The 16947-nt window shown below is 46.3% G+C and overlaps 1 protein-coding gene across 1 annotated transcript in view; it reads right to left on the bottom strand.

The window, feature by feature from the left end:
• Positions 1 to 16947, bottom strand: part of ZDHHC9 (zinc finger DHHC-type containing 9) — a 36059-nt gene that overhangs the window by 7871 nt on the left and 11241 nt on the right. The window contains exons 3-4 of the mRNA XM_027836356.1: positions 4739 to 4899; positions 1912 to 2070 (exon numbers count right to left, since the gene is read on the bottom strand). Of these exons, the coding sequence (XP_027692157.1) occupies positions 1912 to 2070; positions 4739 to 4899 (320 nt within the window). The remainder of the gene's footprint in view (positions 1 to 1911; positions 2071 to 4738; positions 4900 to 16947) is intronic.

Genomic DNA, 16947 nt, shown 5'->3' with positions numbered 1-16947 from the left:
TGTGTGTGTGTGTGTGTGTGTGTGTGTGTGTGTGTGTGTGTGTGTGTAGTGGTAAATGGGGATGTCTTCAGAACCAACAATTTATAACAAAAGCAGCTCCTATTTCTAGAGTTCAATATAGCACACTGAATATACGTGTTTGTGTGCACATAGAACACGCATGCACAGGCTGCTTAAAGGTCTGAGAGATCTGGAGTGGGAATGGGCCTTAAAGATTATCTAATCCAACACTCTCATTTTACAAAAAAGGAAACTGAGACTTGCCCAAGTTTACACTGATGTTGGGGGCCAAGGAAAAATCATATTAGGCAACTTGGAAAGAGGTTTGGTGCAGTAGAAGGACCATGGGACTCAGACCCAGACTGCTTAGGTTCTAAGCCCACCTTTGCTACATAAGAGCTTTGTAAGCACAAGCAAGTCATTTCCCTTGTCTGAGTCCCAAGTTTCTTGTCCTCCCTATCTCCTGAGGCTGTTGTGTTAGAGGAAACCAGCACAGGGAACAGGATTTGTCCTGCAATATTTTCAGAGTTCACATTTCTAGCACTTTCCAAGCACCATGTGTCCACTTGTGTCTTACTTGACCCTCCCAGCCTCCTCACCAGAAAGTAGATAGTGAAAATGTTGTTATCCCCATTTTAAGAAGAGCAAACTAAGGCTCAGAATGGAAGGGACTTAAGCAAGCCAGGTTACAGAGCTGAAGTGTCAGAGCTGGCTGAGATTCCACTGGCCTTTGCACTCTGTCATGCTGCCCACAGATCACCGGTTTGAGTTACAAGTATACTCTGAACTTGTATGAAAATAGCAAACTTGACATGTTAAAATTGGGGCTGATACAAAAAGGAAATCAGAGGAAGTGAGGAAGGATCTTTGTTTTACCAAAAAGGATCCATTGTAGGCCTTCATTAAATGTCATTCCTGAAACGTTTGAATTAGGCTTCCGTGTACGTGTAACTTTCCCCACCTACTAAAAGCAGGGTCCTCTGGCTCACCCAGACACTTGGGAAGTAAAAGGAAAGCAATGTGCTGTGTGGATGCTATGTGGGCTCCGAGCAATAAAAGGGATTTAAGCAATGGGCCTCTAGACAATGCCCCAACTGGGAGGACTGGAATGGCGAGCACTACCTGCTGCAGACCTAGTCATGGCAGAGAGGGCATGCTGAACAGGCAGGCCTTCTCAGGTACAGACACACAATGCATGGCTGCCAGCCTGCTAAAGCCTGGCATTACTGCCCTCCAGTGGACAAAGGCTCTCGTGCCCCCATGTCTTTAAACAAACAAATTCAAGGGAAATGCAGATATTCACAACTGCTGAATCAGGGAAATATTCTTCCCTCTCCCTAAGAATTCACACAACCAGATACGTCTCCCCAGCCACAGTTGGGGAAGCCAGACACCTCCCAGAAGAGTCATTCATCAGGGGATCTGTGGCATGCAAAGAGCTCTGACTTTTAAGTCCAGAGCCCTGGGGTTCATTCCTGGCTCTGCCACACGTCAGCTGCGGGACCTTGGCCAGGTCCCTTGCCCAATCTAGGCTTTCTCAGTTTCTTGCAAAATGAGGTTAGACTAGACCAGGGATTATTAATCCAAGACCCACCAATTCCCAGGAACCCTGTGAACTTGGATGAGGAAAAATTGACTTCCTTATTTTTGTTAACCTCTAATTGAATTTTGAATTTAAAATGTATTCTGAGGAGTCCAAAGACTTCACCAGAATGCCAAACACAGAAAGGTTAAGAACTCTCAGACTAGCCGGTCTCTAAAATCTCTAAAAACTTAACTAAATTGTCACCTTATTACATAAAGTGAGGCTTATGCAGCCTCCTAAGAAGAGCTGTCTTTCAGCACCCAAACACTCCTACCCACGCCTAGGATCAAGCTGGCCAGGGTAACCCCTCAAAATGTTCTGCTTACCCACACAATTGTCACAGATGCTGCAGTGGGAGGCCCGGGGGGGCCTGAAGATCTTGCATGTATAACAATACTTTAGTTTCACGATCTGGTTGTTGATCTGGAAATTCTTGATTCGAGGGGGTGGACGCTGACCCTGTGGCACTGTGCCATTGGTTGCCTCTGAAAGACAAGATCCAATCCAGACTGTAGGTGCCTGACACAAGCCCAGTGGTCTTTGACACCTTTCTGAGAGTAATTGCCAAGTTCAATCAAAAGAGAGATGAGCTGCTCTGGCACATTCCCCCAACCCCCAAATCAGCATTTCTCATCCTGGGTTTAACACCTAGATTGTGCCAAGTGATCCCAGGGGATTTCATCAAATAATTCTCAAGACAATTCACTCTAATCCACCAAGGTTTAAAAAATAATTGCTACCCTTTGACCCAGGGATACCACTCCTAGGCTATATCCCAGAGATAAAAGGAAATGGTCCTCTATGTACACAAATATTTATAGCAGCTCTTTTTGGTGGTAGCAAAAAACTGGAAACTAAGGAGGTGTCCATCAATTGGGGAATGGCTGAACTAGTTATGTTATATCAATGTGATGGGATACCATTGTGGACGCTGTAAGAAATGATAAAGGGGGTGGTTTCAGAGAAACCTGAGAAGATTTAGAGGTATACTAAAAGTATACAGCCCGTTCTGGCTTAACATAACCTCCCTGTCCCCTCATGGGGCTCCTCATGGCCCTGCCCCATATGTAACTCTGTGACCTCTCCACCCCTCCCCCCCAGCTGGGGCAACCTGGAATGAAGGACTCCTGGAGCAGGGCTGCGCCAGTACTGCTGCTGCTGTGGCTGTCACCTGGGCCAGAGCCAGCCAGGGAGTTGAATTTGCATAATATAAACTTACATAAAGTGAGAACTGTCTGTACTTATACTTTATAACCAAAGCAGAGTGAAGTGAGTAGAATCAAAAAGAGTAATGCATACCACCCTTTCAACTTCGTAAAAACAAACAATTTTGAAAAGCTTAAGAAAGAACTCTGTCCAAAGCAACACTCAAACATGATCCGAGAAGCCCAAGGGCGAAGCTGACAGAGGGCGATGGGGAAAACTCTTCGGGGGGCATTTGCTTTGCTTGACTATGCCTTCTTGTTGGAAATTTAGTTTTCTTTGTCATTTTTTCTGGTGGAGGATGGGAAATCATTGTTATCCCTTCCTGCTCTAACAGTCTGGGATCCTTTGGGGATGGCATGCGGCAACTCTTTTAAAAATCCATTTTTATTGCTATCTTGTTTTAATATCACCTGCGTTTTCCCCTCTATCCCTCCTCTCTGCTCCCAGGGAGTCAACCCTCATAACAAAAAATTGTAGCAATCAGATTTATTCAGGGATTTGCCCAAGACAACACAGGTTAACAAAGAGCAGTACCCTGATTCCAGCCCAGGTCTGCCTGCCAGCCCTCACCCATCGTTGTCTATGCACAGTCTTCAGCCTCCCAGAAACAACTGCTCTGCTACTTCCTACCTGGATGACCTTGGGCAAGTCATTTACCCCATATCTGAGCTGCTTTCTTCATCTGTGGAATGCGGAGGAGGTTGGACTTAAGATCCATTCTTGCGCTATGCAGCCCCATATGGGGTCACGACCCACAGTTTAAGAAGCACTGAAGGGGGGGGCAGCGAGGTGGCGCAGTAGATAGAGCACCAGCCCTGGAGTCAGGAGGACCTGAGTTCAAATCCGGCCTCAGACACTTGACATTTACTAGCAGTGTGACCTTGGGCAAGTCACTTAACCCTGATTGTCTCACCAAAAAAGCACTGAAGGGGTTTGTCAGGAGTGGAAAAAGTTTAAGAAGCCCCACTATGGTCTAAACATATGCTCTTCCTCCGCCCCCCCGACCCCGCAGAGACAGGAAGCTGAAAATATAGACACAAGCAAATGGGACATAAAGAGTTAAAGCAAATACAGCTAAGGATGGAATAGCATGGGATTTAGATCCAAGGGTCAATCTAAATTGCAGCCGTGATACAGACTCCACTATGACCAGGGGGTAAATCTTGTTGCCACCCTACTCAGTTTTTCCAGCTGCTGATGTCAGGCCCTCGTCTATTAGAGCTATTAGACTTGGATTCAAGGTCCAGCTTTGTCACCGATTAGCTCTGCGAGCATCAGCAAGTCACAGGACGCTCCTAAACCTTAGCTTTCTCATTTGTAAGGTGGCAACATTAACCCTGGCAGGACTGGGGTGAGGAAAGCTTCTTGGAAATTCCAGTGCACTAAGATGGGAGTGTCATCCCCAGCACTGGCTTCACAACCCAGGTTCTAGAAAGGGAAAACGCACCATGACAGGTACAGGACAACCCACATTCAGGGCACTTTAGGGTTTATAAAATGCTTGGTCGAGCATCTACTGTCCCTTTTGGCCCTCCAGGAGCTCACTTGTGAAGCTGGAAGTGCTAGTGTTGTTACCTCTCATTTTACAAGAGGAGGAAACTGAGGCCCAGAAAGGGGAAGTGATTTGCCCAAGGTTGTTAGAGCTAGTAAGTGGCTAAGCCAAGCTGGAAACCCAAGTGTCCTGGCGCCAACCCCCAGCTCTTGTCCTATTCCAAGTTTCACCAAATCTGGGGAAGATTGAGGCTTTACTACAGCCGCCCACATCTACCTTCTGGGAATAGCACAAAGACAGGATGAGTACGCAGGCTCAGGAGGAAAATGGACTACACAGAAGGCCAGGGATGATGCTAGCTCTTATGATCCTTGCACAATCATTCAGGGCACGGTGACAAGTGTCCTGCTGGCAGCTTACACCCCCTCAGGGGCTTCTTGGCCAGCCCAGCTCACCTATCTCCATTTCAATGAAAGCTGCTTCATCTGGCAGGGCCCGGGGAATCACACCAGGGTCACTGAAGCTTGTCCGCAGCAGCGTAGCCATGGAAAAGAGGAAAAGAACAGCTGCAAAGACAGGGATGGCAGGAGACAGCTGAACGGCCAAGTAGCGGCACCTGGAGAAAAAAAAAAAAGCACAGTTTCACTCACATTCACTTATCCACTGCTCCTGGCCTTGATGCCCCAGCTGGACTGGAAGCTCCAAAACCAGAGCCAGGTAGCAGGCGGGGGGACACCAAGTGATGGCACCTACAAATGCCTCGAGATGGCGCCCAGGTCAGCTCCCCATAAAGCTGTGGGAAGACCATGTCTCTTCTCCACCTCACAAACCAGGAAGAGGTAAACACATAGAACACTGCAAGACATTTAATCGGCACAGTGCCATGAACATCTGCGACTCTGGTATTGTTTCCAATCCCACATAAGCATTCAGTTCGTTAATTTTTTTAAGAATGTCTAGGCTCTGGCCACACAGCCAACTCTATATTATCTGTGAGTGGCTTATCTGGGACATCATCCCTCCTCAACTAATGACAACACCCCCTTTCGATGCACGTCAAAGGTTTCCAGACTGTTTTCTCGATAATGGCCCTGTGTAGTAGTGTGTAGTAGGTCATGCAGGGATTATCGATCCAATTTTACAGAGGAGAAAACTGAGGCCCAGAGAGGAGAGAGAAGTGATTTGGCCCAAGGTCATACAGACAACTAGTGTGTACAAGAGTGAGGATTTGAACCCAGGAATCTTCCGGTCTACTATCCTTTCCACTAAATACCACAGAGTCTCCCTGGGTGGGCTGAGCCCTAACAGTCTCTGACATTGAAGTTGAACTGGGTGGAGGTCAGAGCTAGGCACTGAGCCAGTGTGTGGGAGTGTCAGAATGAGAGCTTGCCTCAGGAATTTTCAAAGCCAATAAAAACATTTGGGGTTACCCATTGCTTTTGCATTATCCAGGCTTCTTCTCCCCTGGAATTAGCCCCAGCTAGTGGAAAACTGATGGTGCGTGACAAAACACAGAAATCAATATAAGCCAGCCTAATACAAGAGGCCAGGGCCAGAAGAAAATAGCTAACACACAGACATAGACACACACACACACACACACACACACACACACACAACCAGTTTAGTACAAGGAGCCAGGAGTTTCTGAAGCAACTGGAAATTAGTAAGAAAAATAGTGGGAGAAGGAAACTATGTAAAAGTTAGTGCCACAGTCCCAAGAAGGCAACCTGAGAGAGAGGCCCATGGTACAATGGAAAGAGCACTAGATCTACAGTCAAAAGCCCTGGATTCAAATCCTGGTTCTGCTACTTATGACTTTGACCAAGTTATTTGGTTCACTGAATTTAGCCCTGTCTTCCTAACTAAGTTCAAGCTCAAGGGCAAGGACTCCCTTCTTCTAGATCTTCATCTTCAACATTGTCATCATCATCACTATTATCAATCTTAGGCCAGCCCTGGGATTTCATTGAGGGAAGTTTCAGGGCACTGAGTTGAAATGACCTGCCCGTATTGCTCCAAGGTAGGACTTAACCCCTGACCCTGCCAACTCAGAGGCCAGCTTGGCTTCACTGTTACTTAACAGCAGTATGGATTTCCTACAAGTTCTCCCAACCCCCCTGATGAGCTAGGTGCTGTCTTCATTTTACAGACAAAGGCACTGAGATCTAAAAAAAAGGTTAATGACTGGTCTAGGGTCTCATTGCTATAAAATGTTGCCTCCTATGGCAGACGGACCTAACCCACTAAGTAGGTTCCTCTAACAAGAAAGGTGTATGGAGAAAAAAACCCAGGAAGGGAAAACCTCACATTAATTTCTCCATAATCCTCATGCCAAAAGCATTCTGTAGGCGGTTCACAACAAAACTTGGATCCTGGATCCAAATTCCCCACTCCTCATCATGCTTCTTCTGATTCCTTCCCACTGCCTTGCTGCTCAGGACAGCACCTCTCCTGACTCCGATATACGAGCCGTGCCCCAAGCACCGTCCCCTGCACCCTCCTCTACACACAGGGCACAAACACCCATTGGCCTAAGCACAAAGTTCATCTTCAGCTCTTCCCTCACCATCATCCTCCATCTGCAAAAGCAGCCAGGCACTGTCCATTGTACCCTCCCTGTCATCTGTCCCTTCCTCTGTGCTCACACTGCCATTGGAGAATCTCAGAACTGGGAGGCCAGCCAGTTTAAGCGACATGTGTACAAGAATCCCACCTACAAGAGACGATGAAATGACTGTCCCTCCTCTCAGGAGGGAGGCAGAGGACTCTGGATTCGGAGCCGTGCACACACTGTCAGACTTGGTTGTTGTGGGCATATGCTGTCAGACATGGTTGGTTGGATTTGTTTGAACTGCTTTTCTTTTGTTACAAGGGAAGATTCAATGGGGGAGAGGTATTTTTTCAAAAGCAGTAACATCAGGGGACAGAGATTGCCCCGACAAAGCGAGAAAAATGCCAGTTATAGCCCAGCAGGCTGAGACTGTGCAGTACAGGGGCAAGTTAAACCCTACATCTCTCAAGAGCCTCCCAGGGCAACATTGTGCTTTAGCCAAGTATGAGCACTGTCCATGCTCAGGATAGTGACTATCTGTTCTAATACAATCTTCAGTAATTCCTTATTGTCTATGGAGTAACACCCCCGCCTGGCATTAAGGCCCTTCCCAACCTCAGCTCCTAGAATTCTGGTCCACAGTTGAACCGGCCTCTGCATACCTTCCAATGCACACTGTGCTCTCCTCCTTTCTCTCCCTCTGTTCAGGCTCTTCCTGTACCTGGAATGTCTTCCCTTCTCTCCTTTACCTATTGATTGTCACCCATCCCTTCAAAAGCCCCATCTAAATGCCACCTTCTCTCATTCCCCTTATTGGTTACAACTTTGGTAACAACATGTGTCTTTTGCTACTACATCCAGAGCTCTTTCCACCTACCAGGCTGATTTCAGGCTACTTTTCTCATCTTTGTCTCTTTCTCCTAAAAGATGAGTACAAAAAATAAAAATGAGTAAATTGAAGAGGGCAGCTAGGTGGTGCAGTGGTTAGAGCACTAGCCACAGACTCAGGAGGACCTGAGTTCAAATCTGACCTAAGACACTTACTAGCTGTGTGACCCTGGGCAAGTCACTTAACCCCAATTGCCTCAAAAAAAAAGCAAATTGAGGATTTGAGTTTATCACCCTGTTAACAAATTTTCCTTCAACCTTTCCGACCCTTGGTTTCCTGTAAAAATAATCCTTGCCAACTCTTATAAGGTGGCTATTGAGACTCCACTGAGATAGAAAGTTCCAGCCCTGCCCCTTCCCCATGATCCCTCCCTTTGAGTCTTAGTTTCCTGCTTTGTAAAATAGCGATAATACCAGCACTCCCCCCTTGTCTTCACAGGCCTGATGTGTGACAACATATCCAAAACACTTTCAGTGCTCCAAGAGTTAGTATAACTGATCTGAAGATTACCCACTGTTACCCTCACTGGGGCTTACCTCCCACAAGGGTAGACAAGGAGAAGCTGATTTTTCTTCTGTGACCTGCGTCTTGATTATCAGGTACTCAAAGGAATGAGGAAATGTGTTAACCAGTTTCACAAACTAGCTTTGCCACCACCGTCCCCAAAGAAGCCCCACCATCTTTCAAAAGGAAAATTATCAACAGCTATCTAAAACATTATTCAAGATCACTAACAGAGAAATGCACATTAAAACAACACTGAGGTATCACATCATACCCATCAAATTAGCAACATTGAAGGGACTTTGGGGAGACAGATATGCTAATTTCCTTCTGATCAAGCTGTCCAACTGTTTTAGAGAACAATTTGGAATTACAGGAGAAAAGTTAAAAATGAATGTATAAAAATGTACACAGCCTTTGACCCAGTGATCCCACTATTGGGTGGATACCCCAAGGAGGTCATGAACAAAAGACCTAGCCACACAAAACGATTCATAGCAGCACTACTTGTCATAGTAAAAAAAAAAGCTAGAAAGAAACCACATGCCAATCAATGAGCAAGTGACTGAACAAAAAACGATACAGGGGTGTAATAAGAAGCACCAGAGAGGGAAGAAAGCAAAGCCAGAAGCACATACAATGACTACAATCCTATAAATGAAGACCATATGAAAGACAAACAAACCTCAGAAAAATGATACTAGACAACGTTGGTACTGACTAGCTAAAAGCACCAAGCTTTACTTCCTTTTGACAAATGGCCAATGACAAAAGCATCATTTTAAAACACTCTTGTGTTTCACTTGATTGTTTTTCAAGAGTATATTTAGCGGTTAAGTTCCACTGCCATGTTAAAACCAAATTTATCAATTAAAAAAAGCTAGAGTGCTCCCCTAGTCACAGAGGCTCCAAGGGCCCTTAGAGATCAATTAGTTCAATGCCCTCATTTTAGAGAGAAATAAACTGTGGCTCAGAGGAGGTAATTTGCCCAGAGTCACACAGGTAAGTGGCTAAATCAAGATTCAAACCCAGGTCTCCTGACTCTGGCACTCTAGGCATTAGGAAAGGGGAGGAGGAGATAGAGCAGCAGGGGGAATGAACCTAGAGAAAACACTGGAGGACAGATTGGCAGTGCCCCCCCCCCGCCAAGTTTCCTCCTCCTGTTCCGAGACCTGTCACCCTGACCCTGCCACCCATGCTACCCTAGGCCCTTCCAGTCTGCTTCATACCTCCACTTGTGGCAGGCCATAGTTCTGAGGTACAGATTCTACCTAATAAACAAACGGGGGGGGGGGGACACAAGTCCCTTAGTTCTGGGGAAGGGGGGAGTACTTCCAGCCCATCACTGAACCAAATAATATATAAATGAAAATGAAAACATTTCGGCATAACTTCCTTCTGCTTCAGAAAACAGCGAAGAAATGCCCAGCCTTTCCAGGATTCTAACCTCTGGGCTCAAGACAGTGGCCTTTGGGAATTAAGAGCTCAGTGATTAGCCACTGGAGGGAGCCTATACTTCAATTAAAAAGGAAAAGAAAGAGAAAGAAGAGGCCAACAAAGGAACAAAACGGAAACAGATGCTACCCCTATGCCTAGGAGGAGCAGAGCTCAAATAAACCCAATTCCAACACCTGCCCACAGCAGACAAAAGGCTAGCTAGGGTTTGGCTTGTGCTGAGGCAGCAAGAATGGGGAGTTCACCCCACTTTGAGCTCAGGCCTTCGCCTGCACCTGCTAAAACAATCCATTCCATGGAGCAGCAGCCACACAACAGGCCCATTGTCTTGGTCTGTGTTCAGGGATGAGGCCATTGGCTGGGCAGCTGTTGCCGATGAGTGGGTGTGGTTGAGGAGGACAGATGTGCCCACCCCCCCAAGGCTTTTCAGCCCTACTTAACATGAACACCTTCTGCCAGGGAACCACAGAACCTCCGAGCTAGAAGAGAACCTCAGAGAACATTTAGTCCAGTTCATACCTGAACAAGAATCTAGACTACCACATTCCTGACAATTGGTCAAAGGCATTGGCCATGACCTCCTTGAAGTGTTGAAGGCACCGGGGCAAAAAAATGGCCACACAAAGGAAAGAGCACTGAATCTGAAATCAGAAGATCCGAGTTCAAATCTCAGCTCTAGTACCTAGTTCTGCACCACTGTGAACAAGTCATTTCCCTGCTCTGATACTAAATTTCCTCCTCTGCAAAAAAGCAGTTGGACTACACACTGCACTCTAAGCTAACCCTTCCTCCCTGAACAGGCTGGTTTACATCTTGTCCAGAGAGCCGGTCACACCTGCTCAAAATCATGCCACAGCAGTGTTTGGAGCAGGTGTTTGGCATGCAGAGCCCTCCACAATTTCATGCCATTCGGAGCTCAGACTGTTTCCTTCTGGGCACTCCACCTAGATTACTAGATTACTCATAATATTTTGTGAGTAATTACTCCCCTCAAAATTTTGCTCACACTATGAGAGGAATGACTTCCCCCCACCACACACACACACACACACACACACACACACACACACACACACACACACACACACACACACAAAACGATGCCTTCCAAGATTTAAAAATCCAACTCAAATGTTACTTCCTCCAGGGGTCTTCCCCTGCTCTTCCCTCCCCCTCCCCCCCATCAATGATGATGTTCTCTCTCAGACTTTACACGGCACTTTATTTGTACCATTTTACATGCAAAGTTTTCAATTTTATTACTTTGTAAACCATAAAATACTTTGTAAATGTGGCTTATCGGCCCAGTAGATTGTAAACTCCCTGAAGGGCAGGGAGTAGGGTTTGAGCCAAACTTTGTATCTCTCTCAACCTTGTACATTGCTCAGCAAACAGCAGGTATTTAACATGTTAAACTGAACTGAAAAATCTATTCTGGACAAATCATCCACAATTTAATCGTAACAACAGTTCCTATTTCTCTATGCTTAAAGCATTTTCCACTTAATACTTCTGGGTAATTCAAGTACTATTAGCTCTACAAGTGGAAACTGAGGCAGGCAGAGGGGAAGGGACAATGAGGCTAGTCAATTTTTAACAACTGGCTCACTGGATGGGTGGGGATGTGCCCGACACCCTTTTGAAGTTATTATTTTCTGCATCACTTTCTTTTTCTTTTTCTTTTTTTTAAGGCAATTAGGGTTAAGTGACTTGCCCAGGGTCACACATCTAGTAAATGTCAAGTGTTTGGTCTGAGGCCGGATTTGAACTCAGGTGCTCCTGACTTCAGGGCTGATGGCTCTATCCACTGCGTCACCTAGGTGCCCCCTGTATCACTTCCTTAAGTCTAGAGTCCAGGTGAGGGGAACTTGTGGCCTGGAAGACACATGTGGCCTTCTAGGTCCTCAAGTGTGGCCCTTTTACTAAATCCAAGGATTTGGTCGCAGGTTCCCCACACATGGTAGACGCCTAACAAAACAAGGTCTGATTTGGAGCTGTTGATTTCCAAGGAGGAAGTAAATGCTCACCCTGACAATTTAACAGTGGGCTTGGAACAGTTTAAGCCACTCCAGCGCTCCCGGGAAGTGGACTCATTCAAGGTCACCTAACTCGGAAACAGCAGAATTGGGGTGCGACTCCTCATTTCAGCACCATTCAAAAGTCCTGAAATATACAAGACACTATGCTAGCCAACAAGGGCACCAAGAGAACCGGGCAGAGGCGCTTGCCTGAAGGAGAGCGCTTGCATGTTACTGAGGAGCACATTTGCAGAGACAAGTAAATAGGAGCTCTTTTGGAGCAAGCCTAGACTATGGTGTCATTTGCAGTACAGGGCAGCACCTTCTTTTCCAATTTGTAGTCTTAGAGAATTGCCCAGAGCAGAAGTGTCAAACATGAATGCTCAGGAACCAGATTAAAATGTAATTGGGAAGTATTTAACAAAATACATAAAAATACAATCAAGCGGAAACAATGTTACATTTGAAAATGAAGTCAGTCGGTGGCCTGCAGGGATCCTTCCATATGCCTGAGCAGCCTCCATTTCTACTTGAGTTTGCATCCCTGGCCAAGGGCACCGAGAGATCACATGACTAGTAGGGGTCAGAAAGAGAACTTCTGGGCTGCAAGGCCAGTTCTCTATCCAACTTCTCTATCCTCCCTTCCAACTTCATTATTCAACCAAGACCACTCTCTTCAGAGTCCCTAACCTTCTTTCGATTGCCAAACCAAATGGCCTTCCCATCCTCCTTGACCTCTCTGCAGCCTCTGACACTCTTGTTCAGGCCACACTGCTCCTCTCCCTATTTGACCTCTCCTCAAAGTCTCCTTTGCTGGATCTTTATCCAGTTCATGTTCAATAGCCTTGGGGGTGTCTCTTGGGGCTCCATCCTGGATCCTCATCTTCTTCTATAGTGTTTGCTTGGTGATCCATCATCTCCCATGGATTCATTTTATCATCTCTATCCTGATGATTCTCAAATCTACTTAACCAGCTCAACCTCTCTCCTAACCTCCACATCTCCATTTGCCTACTGGACATCTCAAACTAGATAACCTATACACATCTTAACTCAACGTGTCCAAAATCGACCTCATCTTCCCCCCCCAAGCTCTCCCCTCTTCCTAACGTCCCCATGACTGTCAAGAGCACAACCAGCCTCCTAGTCACTCGGGCTCATAACACAGGTGTCTCATCCTTGACTCACTTTTTCACCCCCCAACATTCAATCTGTTGCCAAGATCTGTCGATTTTTACCTCTGTAACATCTCTCTCATATGCCCCTTTTTTCTCTGCTATCACCCCGGTGCAGACCCTCATCACCTCAGGCTTGAACTACTGCAACAGCCTGCTGGGTGGTCTCTCTGCCTCATGTGTCCCCACTCTGATCCATCCTCCACTCAGCTATCAAAATAATCTTCCTAAAGTATAGATTTGACCATGTCACACCCATTCAATAAACTCCAATGGCCCCCATCACTTCCAGGATCAATTACAAACTGCTCTGTTTGGCACCCAAACAAAGCCCTTCCTCACCTGGCCCCCTCCTACCTTTCCAGCCTTCTTACATTTATTCCACCCCAAGTATTCTGAAATCCAACAACACTGAAGTCCTGGCTGCTCCTCTGACAAGCCATTCCATCTCCTGATTCCATGCATTTTCACTGCCTGCTCCTCATGTCTGGAATTTACTCCTTCCTCATCTCTACACCTCCTAACATCAATGACTTCCTTCAAGTCCCAGCTAAACTTCCACCTTCTGCTACAAGCCTTTTAATGCCAGTGCCTTCTTCTGTTGATTATCTCCAAGTTATTCTGTTTATTTTTTTTTCTTTTTTCTTTTCTCTTTTTTTGGGGGGTGGTAAGGCAATCAGGGTTAAGTGACTTGCCCAAGGTCACACAGCTAAAGTTAAGTGTCAAGTGTCTGAGGCAGGATTTGAACTCAGGTCCTCCTGACTCCAGGGCTGGTATTCTATCTACTGCGCCACCAACTGCCCCCTATTCTGTTCATTTCTTGTTTCTATGTGGTTGTTTGCATGTTGCCACACACCTCACCCCCCTCCATTAAACTGAACTCTGTGAGAGCAGGGACTATCTTCTGCCTTTCTTTATATCTCCAATGTTTAGCAGAGTGTCTGGCACACGGTAGGTACTTAATAAATGCTTCTTGACTGACTGACTGACTAGACCATGCTGTCTCTAAGTAGAAGGGAGAAAGTACCAAAAACCAGGGGGATAAGAAAAGGTTTTCTGTAGGAGGGAGGTAGCACCTCCCTGAGGCCAAGGTGGGGAGAGAATCCCAGGAACAGGAGCTAGGCAGGCCAAAGGCATGGAGAAGCCCGATAGATGGCCAAGGTCAGGGAACAGCCAGCAGGCCACTATGGCCACAATGGAAAGTGCGTGCAAGGGAAGAATAATAACCAAGTTGAGAGGTCCTTGCACTCTACCACCCAAGGTGGCTGCTTTTCCAGTCTGTCCCACCCTGGAGGGTGATATGGGCCATGAGCTTCAATTGACTTTTGGGGTTTTGAGCACTAAAGAGCTACCTCTCCTCCCCATTCGAGCAAGTTCCAGTTCCTTACTCAATCCCCTTCTAGACAGCCCACACAGTGACCCTGTCCCCCAACAGCTTTGTGTCCCAGCTGACATGTGATACAGGATGTCACTGTGTTCCCCTGTGGCCCATGGCCCCCTCTACCTAGAGTCAATCCCTTTCTGTTTTGCCCTAAAATGCCTGCCTCACTGAGCTGCTTTTATCCATCCTCCATGGCATGCCAACACTGGAATTCAGCATTTCTCAGCTGGTGCCCTCCAGCTACATTACTAACAGCAAGATCTCTCATTTTTGCGGCCCCTGAAGGTTTAAGCACAAAGTCCTTTCCTCACAACACCTGTACGAGGTCAGCAGTACAAGCATTACTGGCTCCATTTTTACAGATTCGAAAATTCAGGCCCAGATTGGTGCAGGAGCTAGTATCACAGCTTGGATCAAAACAGACCTGCTAATGAATCCCTAGTTGAGTATTCCTTCCCACTGGCCCATTGGCCCTTTGGTAAATCTGGCAGTGACCTGTCCTCAGCACTGAAAGGTCAACAAGGAGTCTGAGAAGGAAGGATGGAAGCACTGAGAAACCTGAAGAAGGATCCTCTTTCCCAAGCTGGCCCTCTCTCCCCACATGGCTTTGCCAGATTTACACGGGTGAATAGGTGACCTGAGGACATCACAGACTCCCAACACTGACAAATCTTTAAACAGAGGTTAGATACCCACTTATTGATAATGTTGTAGAAGGGATTACTGTTCAGTTAGGAGCTCTGAGATTCTGTATTCTCTGACCCACCATTAGCTCTCCCTTCTATGACCTTTATTTTTTCCATTTATATATATTGTTCCTGCCCAAGCTAAAGTATGGTTTTAAAGAAAATCTCTTTAAATAAAACTATGGGGAAAAAAACAGTTTCTAAGAGTTTTTCCCCTACAGTCGATATCAGACCTTTTGGACTGTTGATATCAAAAATCCTCTACTTCTGCCTAAATGACAGAATCTGGCAGTTGATTCTACACTATTTCAAATTGTTTCAAGTAGTTGCTGACCAGTCTTTCATAAGGCCCACAAATACAGTGCATGTGGAGGTTTTTAAGTCACTTCCTGCACATCTGGATCTACCAAAAAGCTGAGTTCATACTTGGCGTTCCACGCTGTAGCCTAAAGCCACGTTCTAGATTCCGGGAACACTATTGACTAAGTCAAGCAGCCCTCTGCCCCAAATGCTTTGACTGGGCCCTTGCCAAGGACAGAGAGGCAGGAGAAGCTTCCTTTGCTCTTGAAGACAGTTATGAACATTGGCATCTTTGAAATCCCTGGGCTATCATCTCAATACCTCACGTGAGAGATGCAAGCAGCCTCTACCCTGCATTGCTTAAACATCTTTAGCAGGATGGGGGGGAGGGGTGCTTCTCTGTTCTTTGTGACAGGCTTAGACAAAAATCAAGACTCTCTGCACACAGAAGGGCTGTAAAGAACCTTGGAAGGCACCTCCTCCTCCCATGCAATGCAGGAATACTCTTCTCTTAAAGCCTCCTTGAAATCCATTGCTTGGATGCTTCCAATTCAAGTAAACAAGCATCTATTAAGTGCCTCCTATATGCAAGGTAATAAAGCTATACACTGGAGGTATTTCCAGCAAAGGCGACAGAACTCAGACCCTCACAAGGCAGCTTGCTTAGCTGTTCTACAGCTTAATTGTTACAAAGCTCTTCCTTATTTTGGGGAATAGAGGCAACATCTTACTCATCTTTATAGGACCTCAGCTTCAAAATGATGTAAAGTGCATTTCACACAAGGCAGGGTAGAAGGTAGGGGTTGATGAGCCAGCCCCTATGGTAGTATAAGCTAAAAATACTTTAAAAACCCAGATGACAGCTCCGTAACAGGCTAAAGACCATTGGAGGGAAGGGCAGTTAGTCTTAATGTGAGCTGTGCATAAGGCTTCAGGCTACCCTTTAGTCTACCAGGCAGAATCCTGGGCTGGTAGAAGCCCAAATATGAACAGATCACAGGTCTGGGATCTTGTTGTAACTTATTTTATCGCTGCTTTTGTTTATGACGAGGCTAAAACCATTTACTCCTCTTCCACGTCACCACTTACGTTCAGTGAGGCCAGGGACTCAGACCTTCCTTGTTGTTATTTCAGCTATGTCAAGGTCCCCTCCACTGATATATTCCCCTCTACTCTCACACTGCGAGCTCTTCAAGATGGTGCTAATAGGGTGCAGCTAGGTGGGGCAGTAGATAGAGCACTGGCCCTGGAGTCAGGAGGACCCGAGTTCAAATGCGTTCTCAGACACTTGACACTCACTAGCTGTGTGACCCTGGGCAAGTCATTTAACCCCATTGCCTAACCAAAAGAAAAAAATGGTGCTAATAAAGTACAAGCTCTGAGTGCTCCTCCCAAGCTACAAAGCTCCTCCCAAGCTACGTCCACACTGGCAAAGTGTGGGCTGACTGTGCATCTGCTACCCAAGGATGGGCCTAGCCATGTGCAGAGGGACAGGCTCATCCCCAGAGGGCCAGACAGACTACCACTGATGGACAGTTTGGGTCACAGCAACTCCTAATGCCCATCTACTCAGATGAAGAGTTCTGATATGAGGCAGGAAAAGGAATTCTCATACAGAGGAAACCACAAATCCTTGGAACATGGCAGAGCTCAGCTTTGTCAGTCTAGCCTTGTATTTCCTCAGACTCAGCAACCTAAGCTA

Source organism: Vombatus ursinus, unplaced genomic scaffold (genome assembly GCF_900497805.2).
Source record: "Vombatus ursinus unplaced genomic scaffold, bare-nosed wombat genome assembly UNPS02004437.1, whole genome shotgun sequence".
Classification (NCBI taxonomy): Eukaryota; Metazoa; Chordata; class Mammalia; order Diprotodontia; family Vombatidae; genus Vombatus; species Vombatus ursinus.
This window is presented reverse-complemented; position numbering and strand designations above follow the sequence as displayed.